Source organism: Diceros bicornis, chromosome 20, assembly GCF_020826845.1.
Source record: "Diceros bicornis minor isolate mBicDic1 chromosome 20, mDicBic1.mat.cur, whole genome shotgun sequence".
NCBI classification, from domain to species: Eukaryota; Metazoa; Chordata; class Mammalia; order Perissodactyla; family Rhinocerotidae; genus Diceros; species Diceros bicornis.
Window position 1 is genome coordinate 44,075,236 of NC_080759.1, and position 21,470 is coordinate 44,096,705.

At 35.7% G+C, this 21,470-nt stretch overlaps 1 protein-coding gene across 2 annotated transcripts in view; it reads left to right on the forward strand.

Moving 5' to 3' along the window:
• Positions 1-21,470, forward strand: part of CDH12 (cadherin 12) — a 285,437-nt gene that overhangs the window by 65,220 nt on the left and 198,747 nt on the right. For both annotated transcript variants that reach the window (XM_058564303.1, XM_058564304.1), the window contains exon 2: positions 9,388-9,682. In XM_058564303.1, coding sequence (XP_058420286.1) covers positions 9,388-9,682 — 295 coding nt within the window. The remainder of the gene's footprint in view (positions 1-9,387; positions 9,683-21,470) is intronic.

The window sequence follows — 21,470 nt, forward strand, 5'->3', positions numbered from 1 at the left end:
AAGCTAGGAAGAATAAATGAGTCCCCTCAGGGAGTAGTATGGAATAGAATTTCAAATATTCTTGGGCATTCAGTGGCTTCAGAAAGAGAGAAATTTTGCATTATAACATTACTCAGGCAGGGTTATAGATCATCTTTGAATCTGGTCTTCTTTTGTCAATAAACAATGTAAAAAAGTAGTTTGCCTTATACGTAATGAAATTACTTCAGCCAAAGAAACTCAGATGAAATTTTCTCATACTCATTTTGGCCAGTTTATCTGAATGAATCTATATGTAAATAAAACAGTTACAATATTACTTCAAATCTCATACACCAATTGCTGAATCGTAATACTAAACCATTCTACAGCCTTCATAATCATAGATTTTAAAACCAGTAATGAGTATTACCACTTACTTGCCCTTATTACATCAAAATTTACTGAGGCATGTCCTCCCAAGGAACCTTTCCCATACATTGAATGTGTTTATAGAAATGGCTGGCAGAAGACACCTGCAATTACTTACAAGGATCTCTATATTAAGTAGGGTATACTTTTATGCTACAACTTTTGGTTATAAATATTTTGAGACTGAAGAAGAGAGATTCTAAGACAGAATAGCAATGAATTGGAAGACACATCAGATAGTTTCTTATTCCAGCAGACAAATTCAGAGTGGAGGCCTAGATCCTTGAAAAAAGATAAGTTAATAAGTAAATATTAAAATGTGTGACCTTTCTAAACTTAAAAAAAGTAAAGACAGAAAATCCAAATGCAATGCTTGAAACTTGCTTGGATGTATGTTCAAAACAATAAAGAAAGAACTAAAAGAGATGCTTGGAGAGACAAGAGGGGGAAGTTGAATATGGGCTGGTTATTAGTTGACGATAGCTTTTAAGTAATTTTCTTAAATTATATAGTGACATTATGATTATGTAAGAAAAGTGCGTTATTTTTAAGAAGTTGGTGCTGAAGTATGAAGTAGTTAATTACTTTGATGTTTTCAACTTTTTTTTTTCCAAATTGTCCACACATAAAAATAAAGCAAATACAGAAAAATGTTAATAATTGTTTAATGTAGATAGTGAGAATGTAGGTTTTCATTGTATCCTTCTTTCAGTTTTTCTGTTGGTTTTAAGTGCTATTTAAAACAATTTTGGTAAAGGAAGATAGTGTATTGCCCAGATGCTTTTCACTCCTCTCCTGAGACCATCAGTAATTTATAGTTGAGGAACAAAAGTATTAACCCATAATCCTCATGGGAATGGTGTGGGGGTCATTAGGCAGATTAGCCAATTTCTATAAAACGGTAAGTGGGTGAAGGACTGGGGATAGGTTAAACAAGTTCGAAGAAGCTACTTATAAGTGTTTACATCGAGATGTCTCCAGCAAAAGAGGGACCACTCTGAAAGAGACTCAGAAATGCCAGTGATTGAGAGAAAAGGAGAAAGACATACAGGGTAAAACAGAGAGATTAACTGATAGTCTGTATACAGAATTTCTCCCACCTGCATGAGAATGTGTTGCATCCAAGTATAAATGAAAAGAATGTAAACAATAAAGACATAAAAAGAAGTTCTTCCGTAGAGAATCTGGAAAAAATGAGGGCAGTGTTGGAACCCCATTATGGTTAGTGTCCCTAACCAAATATTTGACATCAAAAGAAATGATTGATTTCCTTTCCATTCATCCCAGGACACAACTCTAAAAAATAAATTCAACCCACAAGCTCAAAACTCCATCCCTAAACATCAACAGACAACTGGGAGTCATCAGATATTTGAGGAAAGCCAGCTTTAGGAATGACAAAAACTCAAATTCCAAAAACAGAAAAGTAATCCTGCAAAAACAGATAATTTAGAGAAAACACACACACACGCAAATTAGAAGTCCTCAAAAAGATTCAAGAATATTCAAGGGCCACAAAATAAGGGTATGATTCCATAAAAAGGGAACACTCATGGTAAACAAAAGAAATGTTGGCAATTAATATCTGTGGCGTGTGTATGCGCATGACCGTGGGTGCACGTGTATTGACTTTGAAAATGAGGAAAATAATAAATAATTGTAAGATAAATTAGAGTTTTTTTCACAAAATAGATCAAAAGATACAGAAATAAATAATGGGAGTAAAATATATATGATATATGGAAGATGTGTAGCCTAATGTTCAACATGTGAAGTCCAGATAAAGAACTGGGAAAACAGAAGATAGGAAATAATCGTGGAAATAATCCTCAGTGCCGAAGGAAAATAGTTTTTGAATTGAAAGAATTTACTAAGTGCCCAACCCAATGAAAGAAACACAAACACACATCAATTCACACTTGGAGACAATGTTCAAAATACAAAGACATGCTTGGAGACAATGTTCTAAATAATTAAAATAACAAGATAAAAATAAGACTGTAAACACTTTAGAGAAAGAAAAGAGGAAAATAAAAAGTGGAAAAAGAAAACAAGACAGGCTCTTTACCTACAATGGAAATATAATTAAACAATATCAATCTTACCATTGGTTTCTATAAGGCAATGGATAAATGCCTTCAAATGAGTGAAGGGAAATTATTCCCAATCTAGAAATGTATACTCAGACTATAATTAATTATGTGTGAAGATAAAATAAAAGCATTTCTGACATACAAAGACTCAAGTAACATATCTCTTACAGACATATTCTTAAGAAGTTATAGAAGATTGGTGGCAGCAAAGAAGAGAGTAAAGTAATATAGAAGAAAATATAAGATCCGAGAAATACTGTAGTGTTTCAAATCAGGACGTTAATAAAGAAAACTTCCAGGTTGAAGATTGTGCAACTGCTCTATTTGGATTAGCAAGAAAGAGGGCTCTCTGAGGGAGGTATGTTGTGAAAAGAAGACGTGAGTTTGGTCCTGACAAGCGGGGTGAGCTTAAGGGTATGAAAAAAGCAAATAATACAAACAAACAAAAAAGATATTACAAGAAAACTCCATCTGCAAAATGAAAATACAGTAATCATATAGGAATTGTATATTGCTTGGCTATGGAACAAAAGTATTTACATTATTATTATTATCAAAGGAGTGTTAGGGGCCAACCCAGTGGCATAGTGGTTAAGTTCACATGCTCTGCTTTGGCGGCCCAGGGTTCACAGGTTTGGATCTTGGGCATGGACCTATGCACCGCTTATCAAGCCATGCTGTGGCAGGTCCACATATAAAGTAGAGGAAGATGGGCACAGATGTTAGCCCAGGGCCAATCTTCCTCAGCAAAAAAAGTAGGATTGGCAATAGATGTTAGCTCAGGGCTAATCTTCCTCACCAAATAAAAAAAAAAAGAGTGTTAATTGTTTTCTTTGTTTTTGTTTTCGCTTTATGTTTTAGCATTGACTGATGGACAAGGCTTTGAAGGTTTATATATTATTCAGAGTTCTCTAGATAAACAACCAATAGGATATATATATATCTTTATTATAATTATATAATTAACTGTGGTTCTCCATTTCCTAAGATCATAGCATTAACATCTTGACACTTCCCCTTACATCTCCTTCCTAGAATTATAGATTCTATAGTATATAATAAAGGTACATATATAGTTAGGATGTGTATGTATCCTTTGTTATAAGGAACTGGCTCACACAATTACGGAGGCTGACAAGTCTCAAGATTTACCGTCAGTAGGCTGGAGACCCAGGAGAGGCCATGGTGTAGTTCCAACGTGAAGGCTGGCAGGCTCAAGCCCCAGGAAGAGCTGATGTTTCAGTTCAAATACAAAGGCAGGGAAAAACGATGATGTCCCAGCTTGAAGGCAGTCAGGCAGGAGGAGTTCTCTCTCACTCACACAAGGGTTAGCCTTTTTGTTCTATTCAGTTCTTCAATTAATTGGGTGAGACCCACACACATTAGGGAGAGCAATGTGCTTTACTGTCTGTCTATGGATTCCAACGGTAATCTCATCCAGAAACACTCTCACAGACACACCAAGAATAATGTTTGACCAAATGTCCAGGCACCCTGTGGCCCAGTCAAGTTGACACATAAAACTAACAGTTACATTCTATTATTGAACTGAATTCAGAAATAAAGTTGTTACATGTATACTATTTAGTCTCAGGTTTCATTGATAGCAAGTGGAATAAATATTCTACAAGTAGGATATTACACTCTGTTGGAAAAAAAAAGGTCGCCTAGGGTTGCAAGTCAACATGTATTATTCGAATTGATAATTAAATAGATACTATTATAACATTTACTCATTTATCAAATATTCACATATCTATTTTTTCTAAGAATGCAACAGCAACAGTTAAAATGTGAATTTCCCTGGTGAATGAGACTGGATAAGGGAAGAGTAAAGTTGTGTGTTATAAGCTGTTCCATACTCTTTGACTTTAGCCATTTCAATGTATTACTTTGATTAAAATACTTGTGATAAATTTAAATAGATGTAATAAATTCATACTTATTGATACAGCAAATTGTTCATAATATAATCCATCTGAAAAGCAGGTTATAAAACAGTATGTGGTGTGCCATAATATCTTTGGACACATGATTAGTAAAGTAATCTACAGGTACCGGGGCTGGCCTGGTTGCATAGTGGTTAAGATCGCACGTTCTGCTTCGGGGACCTGGGGTTTGCCAGTTCGGATCCTGGGTGCAAACCTACTCACGGCTCAACAAGCCATGCTGAGGTGGCGTCCCATATAGAAGAGCTACAACTCTACAACTATGAGACAAAACTAAATACTGGGCTTTTGGGAGAAAAAAGAAAAAAGAGGAAGATTGGCAACAGATGTTAGTGCAGGGCCAACGTTCCTCAAAAAAAAAAAAAATCAGCTTCATAAAAAAAGTAATCTGTAGGTATATACACGAAATCAAATACTTATTGAACATAATTTTTAGTGTTCATGCAAAAGCTACCTTTTCAAAACTAGAAGTTTCTCCTTCCAACATACCCCATGGTCTCCCCATGCCTAGTAACTACCCCCTATCCTGGCGAATAGCAAATGGAAATAAAATCACAGATGGATGTAGGAATATATAAGCATTTTCTATTTTATGTGGCCTTTTCAACCCAGAGCAAATACGAATAAACTCCTTATTTGATGCAGCAGTTTCTGAAATAAAATCAGAGAGATGCTAGCAAACACTTAACTTTAGCTTTCTCAAAAATTTAAAGCACCGGAATTCAGATTCGCTTCCACTCTGAAGCTAGTCCTCAGTACGTTTTTAAAGTCTCTTTTGGCATCTTATTTTCACGCTCCATTTGAGCTGACTTGGAAAACATCAGAAAATAACAACACCACTTCCACAAAGCAACTGTCTGGACAGTGCATACTTCTACGTCCATCATTTATGGAACTGTTGCTGGGAGAAATTTTATTTTATTTTATTTATTTATTTATTTGTTTTTGAGAAATTTTATTTTCAGTGTCAATACTAAAAGATGATATTATCGGAGGTGGGTGATTCAGTCGGTAAATACACTCAGCACCTACGCAGAAACAGCTTTTTTTAAATAATAGGAATAAGAAACATTTCTTGCTGTCATTTTTAAATTGCTACAAAGGAAAATAATTTTATCCTTGTGGAATTATTAGCTTGATGTATGTGTAGCTTAAAGTCCCTGCATAAAATGGGAACGTGATTTTTTTCATAGTTAACTCAGCCCAAAGATGAGGCCAAACACATGAACCCTTCTGTAACTCTCCCTCCTTCTTTATGCAAATAAGACTAAGGAGTAGCTTCACAGTGTAAGCTAAGCCTGAATTCCGTTGCTGAAAGATTTACAAAACCAATTTCACCCATAGAGATCAATTTCTGGAATCATTCAAGATTCAAAAATTTTTGATTAATAAAAATTATCATATTTTTGCTCTTGATAATTATCCTTTTATTTTAAAGAACTAAACAGAACACATACACGCACACATTCATTGCATTGTTTATGAAAGGATAAGTAAAACCCATTGAATCATTCAACATCCTAGAATGAATATAATTCAGACATTAAAAATAATTTTGAAGAATTTCAAGTGACACTGGAAAATGATTGTGGTATATTGATATTGAAAATGTTGACTCATTTCTTGTTAGTTTTATATTATGTGTATATGGATATACAATCAGACAATATTATATATAAATTTGAATGTATATATAAATGTATTTATATATGTATACAAATTCAGTTATACATGTATTATATATAGTCATTTATATATCAGTACATATAACTGAAAGTATATAAAAATGATAAAAGAAGTTATCTGTAGGTAAGAGGATGGTGGGGATTTTTATTTTATTTGTGATAGAAAATTCGACAATACCCAACATCAGGCCAGCATCATTTATTTAATGTTAGAATTGATGTTGGAAAACACTTGTACTTAAGCTAGTCATCCATGTGCTCAACTCAATCAACACTGAAGAGCTAATTTTAAATATTGCTTGTCAACTCGGGACATTGTGGGGGATCTGCTTTAAGGAGTTATCAGGCAATGAACTGCTATAAAATTTCTAATCTTCGGAAGAGTTTTACATTAATCAACTTCACTTTCAGTTCAAAATTTTAATATATTTTCACATATGTCTTCTGAAGCTTTAATCTTTACAAAATTTAGCTTTAATTTAGAAGGAAAATGTGGAAGACCGAGGAGGAGCAGCCCCTGCATTTATTTTGGATCTTGGATACAGCTGAAAACACATTGGCTTTTTTATTCTTATGTCAGTTTGAAAAGCAAACAGTTCTGAATTCAGCTAAATAAAGATTTTTTGGTAACTCCACTTGGATCACATTGTAAAAATCTACTTGGAATTTTCACTTGGTTCCCAGAATATTACCACATATTCTTTTGAGCCGTTGGCAAATTGGATCCAGTTTATAAAGTCATAGCTTTTGCATTGAGCTTTTGCCTGTCTCCTATCTTTAGGTAAATTTGAAAGCAAAAGCAATATCCCCTGTGTTGAATATCTTTAATAGTAAGGTTGAAATTTGTAATTTGATATTCCTAAGTTCAAAGAACATTTATCTACAGCTTGATTTTATGCTTGAAACTTCCCATGCTTCATAGCAGGTTGTAAAAAATTAGGGGGAAAAAAGTTCCTCTTGTCATTCATGGCAATTTTCCTTAGACTTGAGTAAAATATACAGAAACTATTAAAGAAAAATCAGAATCTTCCCTTATTGTTTTCTCATTTTTTAAATTATATCACTTACCCAGGTATAAATCGTTTGCTTATGCTCTTATACAAATATATTTTCAGAGCAAATTTTGAAGTAAATACAAACTCACAAAATGAATAAATTCATTTTAATAACATTAATTGGAGGGATGATGTTATTTTACTGAACCTATACCAGAATGTTGAGTTTAAGAACAAAGAAGTAACCACAGTTAGGTTTGTGTTTTTGTATTTTGGTATTACTAATACACAGAGCCTATTTGCAAAAGAATATATAACTGAAAATATTTTCAAAGCTTTTTTTTGTATGTTTTGAAAACATTAAGAAGAACAGAATTCAGAGCCAGCCCTGGTGGCCTAGCAGTTAAAGTTTGGCGCTCTCACCGCTTCGGTGAGAGCCCAGGTTTGGTTCCCGGTCGCACAAACATACCACCCATCTGTCAGTTGCCACACTGTGGTGGCGGCTCACATAGAAGAACTAGAAGGACTTACAACTAGGATATACAACCATGCACTGGGGCTTTGGTGAGAAAAAAAAAAGGAGAATATTGACAACAGATTTTACCTTAGGGCAAATCCTTCTCTGCAAAAGAGAAAAACAAAACAAAACAAAAAGAAAAATAGAACTCATTCTTACCCAAAATTTTGGAAATGAGCTGTGTCCACCGACACTTTAAAAGTTTAACATTTTTTCTTTGGCTGATCTGTTGACAAATGAGCTTTTAAATATAAAAACTTGGACATTGAAATTAGATGGCTGTATTCAAATGAGTGAGAATAGTTTAAAACATTTTAGATCAATATCTGAATGAAAAATACTATTCATAAGAATGTATATGCTATATAATTTAAAGAGAATGTATATATTATTTATAGAAATATGTATTTATGAGTTTCCATATTCTTAGAGAATTATATGTAAAGTAATATTTATATTATATATATACATTATTGAATAATTTACAGATCTCCAAGATTATGTCTGTCTTCCGTTAATTCTTGGACTCCAGTTTAAAAAACACTGACTTACATTAGCACAATAATAATTTCTCTTCTCTTTGGTCCTCTCTCCTATGCTATGTATGTGTACCTTATTTCATGCCATAATATAGTGAATTATACATCTGTTGAATTTCAAAAGAAATTAGCAGAATTTCAAATCTTTTCTATATTATAAGGTTTCAAATATATAGAATGAATTAGAACAAGCCATTTATTTGTGAATTTGAAAGGATAATCAAGGATTCTACCCATCATTTGGCTGAGTAATATTGAATAGCTCATTGAAACTCAGTCTGTTAAAATGAGATTCTCTACATACATAACTGAAAACTTCATGGTGTGTCAAAAGTCTCCTCTCATTTCAGATGAAAATGCTCAATCTTTTCTGAGTTCTTTTACTTTCTCTCTCACTGGATTCAGGTTATTGATTTCTACCTTCAGGACATTTGGAGAGTTTATGATTTGATATTTATGAGCGAATTTATTTTTATTACCACAATTGTTTAAAATGAAACAATAAATACATTTAAGGTTTGTGCATTTCATTTTATGAAAATTTTATTGCCAGAAGCATAAAAAGAAGTAAATACAAGTGTTCAAACTGGTTGTGTTTATGCATGTTGATGTATTTGGGAGCTGTACTTCTGATCTTCATAATGCATCAGGGAATAATATGGATTGACAGAAGGATGAATGGAAGGCTAGATATGTGATCTATCTATGTGATCAGTCAAGTAGATTAAAAGGTGAATGGTGGAATCTCTGGGATATATAGATATATACAGATGTTCACCACACATTTTTTCACCTTTTCTGTGTGTTTAAAATGTTTAGGGGCCAGCCCCATGGCCTCGTGGTTAAGTTCATGTGCTCCGCTTCAGTGGCCTGGGTTCGCAGGTTCAGATCCTGGGCGCAGACCTATACCACTCGTCAGCCACGCTGTGGCAGTGTCCCACATACAAAATACAGGAGGATTGGCACAGATGTTAGCTCAGGGCAAATCTTCCTCAAGCAAAAAGAGGAAGATAGGCAACAGGTGTTAGCTCAGCGCCAATCTTCCTCACACACACACAAAAAAATTTATAGTTGAAACGTCAGTGGAAAAAAAGACAAGAAAAACCATAAGGTTTTTCTTTAACTTTACCGATAAAAAATTATACCGCAAGCATTTTTTAACAGGGGACCATCCCTTTAATGGTGTTCTCTCTCTCTCTTTCCCTGTCTCTCTCTAAAGCTCCATTCCGACCTAGATAAGGGAGAGGGTACTGTTAAATACACCCTCTCAGGAGATGGCGCTGGCACCGTTTTTACCATTGATGAGACCACTGGGGACATTCATGCAATAAGGAGCCTAGACAGAGAAGAAAAACCTTTCTACACACTTCGAGCTCAGGCTGTGGACATAGAAACCAGGAAGCCCCTGGAGCCTGAATCAGAATTCATCATCAAAGTACAGGATATTAATGATAATGAGCCAAAGTTTTTGGATGGACCTTATGTTGCGAGTGTTCCGGAAATGTCTCCTGTGGGTGAGTAGGCAAATCAAAATTCTGTCAGATGCTACGAGGCCTTTTCAACATTTATTTTCTGCAGGTTGATGTAAACTTCTTATTTGTAACCGAGAAAATTCTTCCACTGTAGAAGATACAATCATTTTCACCTATTTTTTTCAACTTTTTTTCAATTTAATATTTTCCTTTCGGATCCATTCTAAATATATAAATAGATACATAAATAGTTAGAATTTATAACATTCTTCTCTATTTTCCAATCTTTGCATTTCCCTAAACTCATAGAATTCCTTTGTACTTTAAGTACAAAACTCACTTTGTACTGAAATTAATTGTCATTATAATTCTAGATGCCTACATGGTGCTGGAGGTAACTACTTTACCCACCAAATACAAGATAGTAATTCTTGGCTCAAAGTAAATTATCTAAAGTATGTATTGCCTCTGACTCTGGAAGTGGTCCAGAAAGGGGTGTGTTGCCTCCTTTGTAGCTATTGATAGAGATTCCAGAAGGATGATATTGTTTCCTTTACAGCTATAAGTAACTCATAGTGTTATGTCATCAAACCGGAAGCAAATATCATTGTGAGGTCATTATTAGAATAAATTTACAATTAGCTATATTATCATCATCATTCTTTATATTTTAAATATAATATAAATTCACATTTCAACGTCAACCTAAAGTTACAAAGCCATATAATATGTATTTTAAGGTCAACGAATTAAGGATTCCAGCTTTAATGACAATTTTAAATGATAACTTTTATTCCTCAGTCACCACTGCCATCCTTCAATCTATTTCAAAGTAATTTCTGGTTTCTAGCACATTCGTAAGTTAAAGCTACTCATCACTTCTAGGTTACAACTTGAAACTCGTATGTGAGTCATTGCTAATATTTTCTAAGTCTGACATTCCTCAGAGGGCTTCTGTTGCCCCCACAACTATCCCAGACATGCAGAGAAGATTGCACAGACTACCCTGAGGGCAGAAGCAGGTGAGAGCCTGTAGGAGTTGTCACATGGATTTACCATAAATGCACTTGAAATTGTGTCTGTGACCTTATCAAGCATTCAAAGACCATATTCTCTCCTTGACCTGAGAAATCAGCTTAGAGTAGTTCACTTAGATTTAAAATTTTAGTGTGCATACTCAGGGCTGCAAATTTGTTATTCAGTTTCCGCTACATTTTTTAAGCTGCCTATTTTATGCGACGCTATGATTGCTAGAGATTTAGAAGTACGATTGGGAAGCAGTATTTCTTATTAGAAAATAGTCCCTGAAAATGAGGAAAGCTATTTTTTTAATTGTGCCTTGATTTTGCAGGAGGAGAAAAATGAAGGTAATATTTTGAGAGAAAGTAAGACTTTTAGGAAGACAATGCTATTTAGTACATAAATGGTTTAATCTGGTGCTTACTTCATGTAAATTGGAAATATTTACATGAATTCATGACCCTGGGTGACTCTTTATTACTGAAACAGCATCCCTAAAGCAAATACAAACATTCCTCTACAGTATTAGAAAATTCTGTCTTATTAGATAAACAATAAGGTCTTTTGTTGTGCCAATTAGAATAAAGGGTAGGGCTGCAGAGTCTGAGCCCTTATGTAATGAGTTTGCAGCTAGTGCCTTAAGAGAGAAATAAATCTGGAAAATCAGGTGAGGGGTAGGTGAATAAGAGAACAAGGTGGTCCCAGCTTTTGCGTGGTATTGAGGTGAGACATAATTTGCTGTGCGGCCATGAGGTATCAGGAAGATCTAAGGAAGAATAGGTTCTTTAAAATGTTTTGCCATGTGCCATAACCAAAATTTCTCATTGATTATTCAAGAGAATTCAGTAAATATTTAAACCTATTTTCAATGCACACTCTCTTTTTATTTTTTTTTTTAATAACAGAAGAGTATTTCTTTTGAATGTGAAACCACATCACATGCTATGAGTTCACCCAGGTATTCTTGGATTACATTTACATAATATTCTTTTTTCAGATAAATACTAAGAAGCATGAACACCACCTACAAATTAAATATCTACCATGCACTACTTTTGCCCAGGATTCTCCACAATCCTGCCTGTACACATATAAACAAAAAACACAGGAGACTCAATTGGATTCGTGGTATTTGTTGTTTCTGCTTTTACATGACCAAGCTAAAGCTAACCCAAACCTACTGTGCATACAGACGTCACATTAGTGTTCCTAGAGTGCCTGATCTCCATTCCCAAGCATGCTCTTCTTACCATATGGAAATGGTTCACCGCTCTAAGTCGCTTTGCTCAGTGATTATTCTTTTTTCTATTTTCTTTTCCCACATCTGATCTAGGCAATTCCTGCCTCTGTATCATTTTCCTGGGAATATCAAAATAATTTTTGGTCAAGACCAGATGGAGCTCACCATGGTATACTAGGCGATATAGCTATTGTTGTGGCAAATCTCACTGCTGGTTTTATATATCCGTGTTTGAGGTATTCTCTAGGAAATAACTCTTTCCCAATAATTGAGAATGTTGCTATTCCATTTTCAATAAAAGAAAAGAATCAGGGCAGGCTGGGATGTGTAGTGGTTAAGTTCGCACGCTCTGCTTTAGCAGCTCAGGGTTCGCGGGTTCGGATCCCAGGCGTGGACCTACGCACTGCTCATCAAAACGTGCTGTGGTGGCATCCCACATACAAAGTAGGGGAAGATGGGCACAGATGTTAGCTCAGGGTTAATCTTCCTCAGGAAAAGGAGGAAGATTGGCAATGGATGTTAGCTCAGAGACAGTCTTCCTCACCAAAAAAAAAAAAAAGAAAAAAGAAAAGAATCAACCCATATAGTAAAATAGCTTATTTTGTATTACAAAAAAGTCAACAAATATTTGGACATCAAAACCAAGTTTATTACGCAAAAGTCAATTTAGCAATAATGGATTATGCACCTGAAAATATGATGAACAATTAAACCTGGAATGAAAATTAACTAAAGTGAAAATTACGAAGAACGTAACTGTACAAAGGGAAGATGATGGTGAGCAGAGTGGGTAGAGATTTCAGAGGAAAATCAATATTTAAGACTTTTAAGACTATGGAATATATTTAGTTCTCAAAAGTTGAAGAAAATTCTCCTGAATCTCTGAATCATTTAAGAGAAAGGTCACTTTGTTACTAACTTGTGCTACATCTAATATGCCATGAAAGTAATATTCACAGATAAAGTGCTTTTACTCTGACCTAAGGAAATTACTTAATGATCCAGATATTCCCCAACTCAAAGTTACTCCTTGGAGACAAATTTGGACGTTATGAATGTGGTCTTAATTCTTTAAGATCACTAGAGTAACAATGAATTACAGTAATGTGCCCTCTGTAGTCTCTGATGGTTATGCATCAGTAGGGTATGCAGTTTAAGTTACTTTTCCTAGAGTGCCGTCAGATTTAAAATCTTTAAATCCATATTCATACTTATATTATCTTCCTCTATCTGAGCTAAGACCTTTTTGAGGCAGCTGATTGGACTATTCATAACCAGGTCTCTATGACACCTTTTAGTAGATGTCAATTACGAATGATAATTTATGTAGTAAGATCTCCCATTTCTTGAGCAATAATTAGAGGCTGGATAATCTAACTAGAGATTTGCACTCCCTATTTTATTTAACCATTACAGTAACTTTGTGTAGTATTGTTTACCATTTGATCCAAGAAAAAAATAGTAAAGACTGTAACTATAGTCACCTTTAACTTATTACATCATTATTATAACTTAGAAACATGTATAAATCTCCCTACTTCCTTGCTTTCACAAAAGTGCCATAGGAGAAAAACCAAGATATAGTCTTGTTATCCCGTGAGCCAGGCACGGCCACAGAGAGCAGTTCAAGTAGTATATGGAGTAGGAACAGGTAAACTATCATTGGCTTCTATCTATGCCTACATAAGCAGAGTCTTTGTCAGGAAATTGGAAATAGAATGTTGATGTTTTCTACAAATAAAGACATTTCCTTATATAGCCAAAATGTAATGATTAAAACCAGGAAATTAACATTAATGTATTATTGCAATCTGATTCTTAGACCCCATTCAAGCTTCATCAATTGGCTCAATAATGTCATATATAACAAAACGTTTAAGGTCAAAATCACATATCGCATTTAAATGCCAGATCTATTTAGTTTCCTTCAATCTGGAACAGTTTCTTACCTTTTCTTGACTTCCATGACTCTAACAGTTTTGAAATTTTCTGGCCAGTTATTTTTTAGAATGTCCTTCATATTGGGTTTGTCTGATGTTTCCTTTTGAACAAATCCAGAATATGCATCTTTGTCAGGTATATCACAGAGGTAATGCTCTCTGCTCCTTGTTGCATCCTTTCAGGTGGAACATGGTTTTGATATGTCCCATTACTAATGATGTTAATATTTATTACTTGATGAAGGTTGTGTATTAGTTATCTGTTGCTGCATAATACATTAAACAAAATCTTAGCAGTGTAAAACAACAAGCATTTATTATCTCACAGGAGCGTGGATATCCAGGAGTGACTTTGGGTACCTCTGGCTCAAGGTCTCTCAAGAAGTTGCAGCCAAGTTGTTGGCTGGGACTATTGTCTGATCTAAAGGCTTTGATAGAAGCCACAGTCTGTTTATAACTTAATCTTGAAAGTGATACCCCATCACTTCTGCCATATTCTAATTGTTAGAAGTAAATTCAGTCCACCTTCAGGGAATAGGATTACACAGCCTACAAGGAAGCTGGGGTCTTTGAGGGCCCTCTTATAGTCTGCCTACCACAGTCCAACCTCTGGCCCCCAATGAGCCATGTTGCTGTCATGTAATATATATTCAACCCTTTTCTAGGATCCCCAGAATTTTGTCTTATTATTGCATGAGTTCAAAGCCCAGACAATCATCATTTAAATCAAGTCCAGATACAAATGAGGCTCCTTGGATTTAGTTCCTCATGATCTGTAGACCTGTGTTGCTAAGGAAACTGGTAACTTACCCCCCAAACACCCAACATACAATGGTGAGATATGCATGAGATAACCTCTATAGGTATTTATGCTCAAAAAGAGGGAAAATTCACAGAATAAATGAGTTACTGGTCCATTGCATTTCTGAAATCTAGCTGGTAAATGTTGAAAACTCTTTGATTAAATTCAAGGCCTGGGAATAATTATCCATAGCCCTCAGTTCTACCGTGTAGACTCTTGGTTCCACTTTCTGAGTAATCCTTGCTTTTTCATGAAATACAGGATGTCTGTGCATCTAAGAAGCTCTCTTCATCAGCTTCCTTCCAATAGGATTCAATGGGTCCAAAGGCCTCTCCTCACTGTGCAATCTCTGATCCCCTCTCCTCAGTCCACTCTTACGATGTTTCTATTTGTAGAACTCTTTTTAAGAATTTTGTAAGTATTATGGGTATCCCGTGTGTCATTTTGGAATTCACTGAATTAGACAACAAATCTTTTCATATAAATCCTTTTCTGCCTTGGACCCTACTAAGATGCCTGAGTGACAAGGCGTTACGTGAACTAGAATCTTTATTGTTTGCTAGGGAGGTTCTTTGAGTCGTACATATCATTAATCTCTTAAAAGGTCCAACTAGGTAGCAAGCCAATGGACCATCCTTGATCTTTCTGAGATCTTAAAGAAAGATTTTACAGTCATTCTCATGACATTATCTTTTGACCTCGCTTCCCTGTGTGCCCTCACTTTGATCTTTGCTTAGAGGCCATTTCTTAATTTTAGCATCATTTGCCGTCTGGAAAGGCCAGGAACGTTTAACATCAGCAAGACCTGAATCCTTTTTGTATAAAAATCACTAGGTCCATTTTCTATTGTCCAAATAAATGCAGGTAATAGTTTTTCTAAATTTTCTGTCGTTGCATAACAATGATCTTCTTCTAGTTTCCAACTCGATCTTCTTACTTTCCTGCAAGCCCTCACCTGCAGCACCTCAAAGTCCAACATTCAATAGACAGTGTGTTCAAGGCACTTTATACTTTCACTGGCATTCTCCTCAAAGTCCGCTGCGTGACAGCAAAGCCATTCCCACATTTTAGGTGTTTGTTATGGCAGCCCCCCACCACCAGGTGAAAAATTGGTATTATCAACTACTGTGTAACAAATTACCCCTGGATTTAGCGGCTTAAAACGGCAAATATGTATGGTCTCTTGGTTTATCTGGGCCACGAATTTGGACTCAGCTTAGCCAGGTGTTTCTCCTTCAAAGTCTCTCCTGGAGTTAGAATCAAGCTATCAGTCAGCAATGTGGTCTTATCTGAAGATTCACTTGGGTGAGGGGAAGATGCCAAGCCTACTCGTGTGGTTGTTACTTTGGAATTAATATACTCTCCCTTCTGCCATATTCCATTTGTTAGGATCAATTTGATAAGCCCATTCCACACTAGAGGGAAAGGGATTAGACAAAGAATATTGGAGGCAGGCTAACTAAGGTCCATCTTAGAAGTTGCCTACATTAGATGATGATGCAACTATAAAGTTATGCTTTATCTCTGTAATTATTACATAGTTTGTCAAGAGGTATTTTGATGATGTTCTCATCACACTTTCAGATTATCCATTTATTAGTTTATATCAGTGTGGTCAGAAGTTTTCTTATTCTATTAAGTTGGTTCTAGTCTATTAATATCATTATTTTAATATTGAAATAATTTCAGGTTTGGCCAGCAAAAACCCCTTTAAGCTGACCTTTGTGTCCTTTCAACATTACTCCTTAATTATTTGAATACTCTCTTGCTTTCTGGTCCAAAAATACATTTGGGCCTTGTCTTTTACTTTTCCCTCCCCCACCTTGCAAAAAGTTAATTCTCCAAGGAGCCCTCTCCCCATCTTCATGGAGAATGATATTTAGAAGCTGAAATATGGTTGCAAGGTGTATTCTTTGCTATTGGAGTGTCATTGTTCCCAGGCCCTCTCAGTGGGCATAGCTAAAAATATACATCTAAGTATATATGCATACATAATATTTATTTCTCTATTCTTCTACATACATCGAAAACTATGATTTTTACATCAATAACTCCAGTTCCAATCTAACACCACCATTTATTTGAGTTTTTATTTTTTTACCCTTTTATAATTTATAACTGTCTTTTCTGAGAGTGAGAAGTGAAACATCTGGGTCTTGTTATCTTTATTACATTTTCTTATTTGATCAAGCCCCCTGTTTGTACCCAATCTTTCATTGCCAGCACTCATCCAGACCCCTTGCAGATGCCCTGATGACTCCATTCCAGCTTTGACCATCTGCACTGGCAGCTCCCACCATCTTCTCTCCCTCACTATGGAGGTTTTTCTCACCTCACTAGGGCTCTGAATCCCCACACTAGGCTATGTTTCCCATGCATACGTGCCTACCTCATGCCAATCCATCCCTGACACCCCCACCAGCCCTTCTGTGTGGATGCCTTCCTCACTCTGCTCAGGCTCCAATACCTTGCTTTTCACAGCTCCTTCGCAACTCCCCCATTCCCACATCTCTGCCAGCACAAAAACCTACCTCTTCCCACCACAGCTAGGCTTTAGGACTGAACTATTCTAGAAGTTTAGCAAAGAAGAAGAGGCTCTCTTTGATTCTTAAAGGGACTTAGAGTGTTCCTAGAAATGTCTACCTCTGGGTTGTATTTTCACATGCATTAACAGTGTTTAAATCAGAGTCCTTCATTCATTTTGAATTTCTTTCATAATTTGTTGAGCTGAGTCAAAATTTTGATGTGGGAGGCCAAAGATGATCTAGAAAGTGGTTGATAAGGCCAAAATCCGTTTTGCCAAAATACTGGTTTTGGAAACTTCTTTTTCATATTGGGAAGTATCTTTTTTACTCTTACAGTCAATAAAAAAAGTACTTCTACAGAGAGAGAGAGGACAGAACTCTGTGGTAACATATTCTAGTCATGCAGTATGTGGGTCTTCAACTTGTTAAGAGTCCAGTTTCCTGCACTATTTCCCAGTTTGGGGTATTTGCATAGATTATTTGACCTTGTTGTGCTTTGGTTTTCTTATCTGAAAATGAGGAATAAAAATACCTTATTCTCAGAGTTATTGCAAGTAGTAAAGGAGACAATGCATGTGTAGCACCTACTACAATGCCTGGAAAAATGTGATCAATAAATGTGGAAGGATCCTATTAATCATTTGGTGATCATTCTCAGGAAACTAGCAGGAGAAAACCTAACTTTTAGAGGTCCCAGCTAATCATCTTACTCCTTTTTTTCATATAGTCATTCTCTCTGACGTATGAGCTCAATATTTACTCTCGTCTTTTCTACAAACTAGACCAACTCTGTATAAAAACTTCATAGACTTTCTATCTCAATCTACATTTTCTTTGGTATAGAGTACTCTTTTACCTTAATGTGTGGAGACAAGCTGTTGATTTGTAAGAAACACCAATTATCAGATTACACTTGTGCTTTGCAATCTGCTGAGTCGCTTTAACACATTTGATGAAATGGAGCAAGGCCGGGTGATCCCTGTGGTGTCAGCAGTGAAGTGTCCACAGCACACAGCATGGCAGAACTATTTTCAGGGCCATAGGATGTTATGACTGTGTGTTCAGGGAGCATTTTATTCCTGCATTTGATTCCTATGTTTTTACTAGTGGTACAATTGCAAAGGTAATGTTATTGACAGTTTTTGCGTGGCCTTGAGAGAAGCGTATGAATTGTTTTAGTAGCAGCACAGTGTGTCCCTAAACATACACCATGCTGCCTTGATAGTTGCTTTAGCAGCCACTGATCAGCAATAAATGTTAAAAATTAACAAGAAGTTCCTTTTTTTTCCTAACAGCCAAATGACTCTAAGCATTAAATATATGTTAGCCGGAGTTCCTTCTTGGCCACTGAGTGCTTCAAAACATTAAACATATTTTGAAAGTATTACTCTTTCCCCAGCCTCCAAATGGTTGTAAACATTAAATATGTCTTATAAAAACTGCTTTGCCAGCTACTGGCAGGATAGCTATGAACATCATTTTTCTTTAAAGTTGCCTTCCAGCTGTGGGACTGGTTTCTCTTATTTGCTCTATTCTATTTATTTTTTGTACACAAAAGCAGACAAGAGGCTACCTTGGCTCAATTGTCTTTTGCTTTATGATAAGTGATCATGGGAGAGCAGTTGCACCTATATAAAACCCTGCTGGCAATAGGAATTCTCTGAGGTTCAATTGCTTGTACTGTGTATTCCACATAGAGATCAATTACGTTTTCCAAGACAATTTTTGTTTCTGCTTTCCATTGTGCAATGTGTTAAGGTATGAAAATGGGTATAAACTAAGCTTTGTATTATGGAAGATAACTTCAAGCAAGCAGACACTGATGGATTGATTACGCTCATCGATCAAGGTGAAAATATTCCATCAAGTGAGGAGGCTCAAAGACAGGCAAATGCTAGGACTACTAAGTTAACGAGATCTTTAACCCAAACATGATGAAGGACTTGAAATCTATGTCTGGAAATAACTCAGTGTGACAACTGCATGCACTTCAAAGATAGTAAAGAGCATGGCACTATATAAAAGTCTATCTAGGAATTAGCTCAGGAAATCTGTTTATTTTAACCAAAATCACAATGAAAATCAAATGTAGCACTTGAGTCAATCGAAAAAATGAATCTGCTCTATCATCCCAGGCATAGTAATTTACCATCAAGCCAAATAATTACTCAGTTAAGCCTTGATTTCTACAGGATCCAAGTATTTTCCAAATCATTTAATATTATATTTTGCCAAATATTATATTCAGGGTGTATGTTCAACAGATTCAAGTGTTTACGGGATACCTAATATGGACTAGACACTTTTAGGTATTAGAGTTACAATAGTGAGAAAAATAGACAAAACTCCTGCCCTCAGAAAGCTTTCATTCCAAACATCTAGTGCACTGGCAGCAAACAATGCTCTTGGGCTAAATCCAACATTTTACCTGTTTTTATTGAAATACAATCATACTCATTCATCTTAGAGGTTAGGATAAGGACAACATTTTAAATACATCCATGAGGAAGAAGAGTGTTTACTCTAGAAGATACCTCCTCAAAAAATAGCAGGATCAGATGTAAAATGCAAGTGGAAGCAAATTCCACCCTAGCATATTGTATGTGGCATGAAATCAGATGTCCCAGTTAGTTTGCACTGAAAGGAATAGTTCAACTGTATTAAAATCACTTAAGCACTATCCTAAAGTGTTAAAGGTTCATAATAAAGTATTTTTTATTTTCCTTCAAAAATAATTCTTCTTTCAGTTATGTAACAATATTTTTTAAATTATAAGTAAAAATTTAAAACTAGGCATGTTGGAATAGGACAACTTCTAGATTGGGTTGAAACATTCCTTCCCCATATTATTTCTCAAGATTCATAAGTTCTTTGCCTCACTGAATACAAGCGGTGAAAGAGAAACTGAGAATTACTGAAAGCAAATTTAAAAACAACAACCAGCATTAACTATTAATTACCCAATAAGTGTTACAGGAAACTTCCTCCAAAAATAAGGTTAGGGTGAGTTTATCAAGGTTAGCGCTATTTTCATTTCTGACCAAGAAACTAAAACTTGAAAGTAAAAACAATCAGGGTTTACTATTTTACAAATAATTAATGAAAATGAATATAAAATTATGGTACAACTTGTTTAATTGGCGACAACATTAGAAGAAAAAGAAACATGTCAATTAAACTGCCTTCCATGTTAATTTTGCCTCTGAGAAAAACATTGTAATGGGATAATTTCATGAAATGCTTTGATGGCAAGAAAGTGCCAAAATATGATTAGCTACTGCACAACTCAAATTAGACAAGAAAGCAATTGGTGGCAGCCTGCATATCGAAAGGTTCTGCTTCATACCTTTTTTCTTCTCTTTTTCCCTGTTCTTTAATCAAGTCTATACTCTTTGACAGTGAAACGATTTATACTGAAAACATTGTTGTTACAAAAATTTAGTAGAAACTTCACTATAAGAGGAGAAAACACACTTCCATTTTCCAAATCTTTTTAAAAATAAAATTACTATTTCTGAAAGAATGTGTCATCTTCATAGAAGTCATTTTTTTTGTAGCTAATATTGTGTCTGTTTAGCTAGAGGTCTCAATTAGAAGCAACTCACTCACATTTTATAGTTCTATTGTCCAATATATTCATTTATTATTTAAACTGAGTCCTCTTTTATTATTCTCATTTCTGCCCAGTTAGTCAGAATGAATATTCTAGAAATTTACAAGGTCATGTAATTTTGTGTGTGTGTGTGTGAGGAAGATTAGCCTGAGCTAACATCTGTTGCCAATCCTCCTCTTTTTGCTGAGGAAGATTGGCCGTGGGCTGACATCTGTGTCCATCTTCCTCTCCTTTTCTATATGTGGAATGCCTGCCACAGCGTGGCTTGATAATCGGTGCATATGTTCACGCCCAGGATTCGAACCTGTGAACCCCGGGCCGCTGAACTTGAGTGCACGAACTTAGCCACTACACCATTGGGCTGGCTCCCGATCACGTAAATTTTTGCTACCTATATATCTTATACCTGTTTCTTTGAAAAAACTAATCTGGTATATCCCTAAACTAACAAAGAATTCTGAACATCACAAATACAAATGGGGGGGGCCGGCCCCGTGGCTTAGCGGTTAAGTGCGCGCACTCCGCTGCTGGCAGCCCGGTTCGGAACCCAGGCGTGCACGAACGCGCCGTTTCTCTGGCGCCGTTTCTCTGGCCATGCTGAGGCCGCGTCCCACATACAGCAACTAGAAGGATGTGCAACTATGATGTACAACTATCTACTGGGGCTTTGGGGGAACAAAAATAAATAAA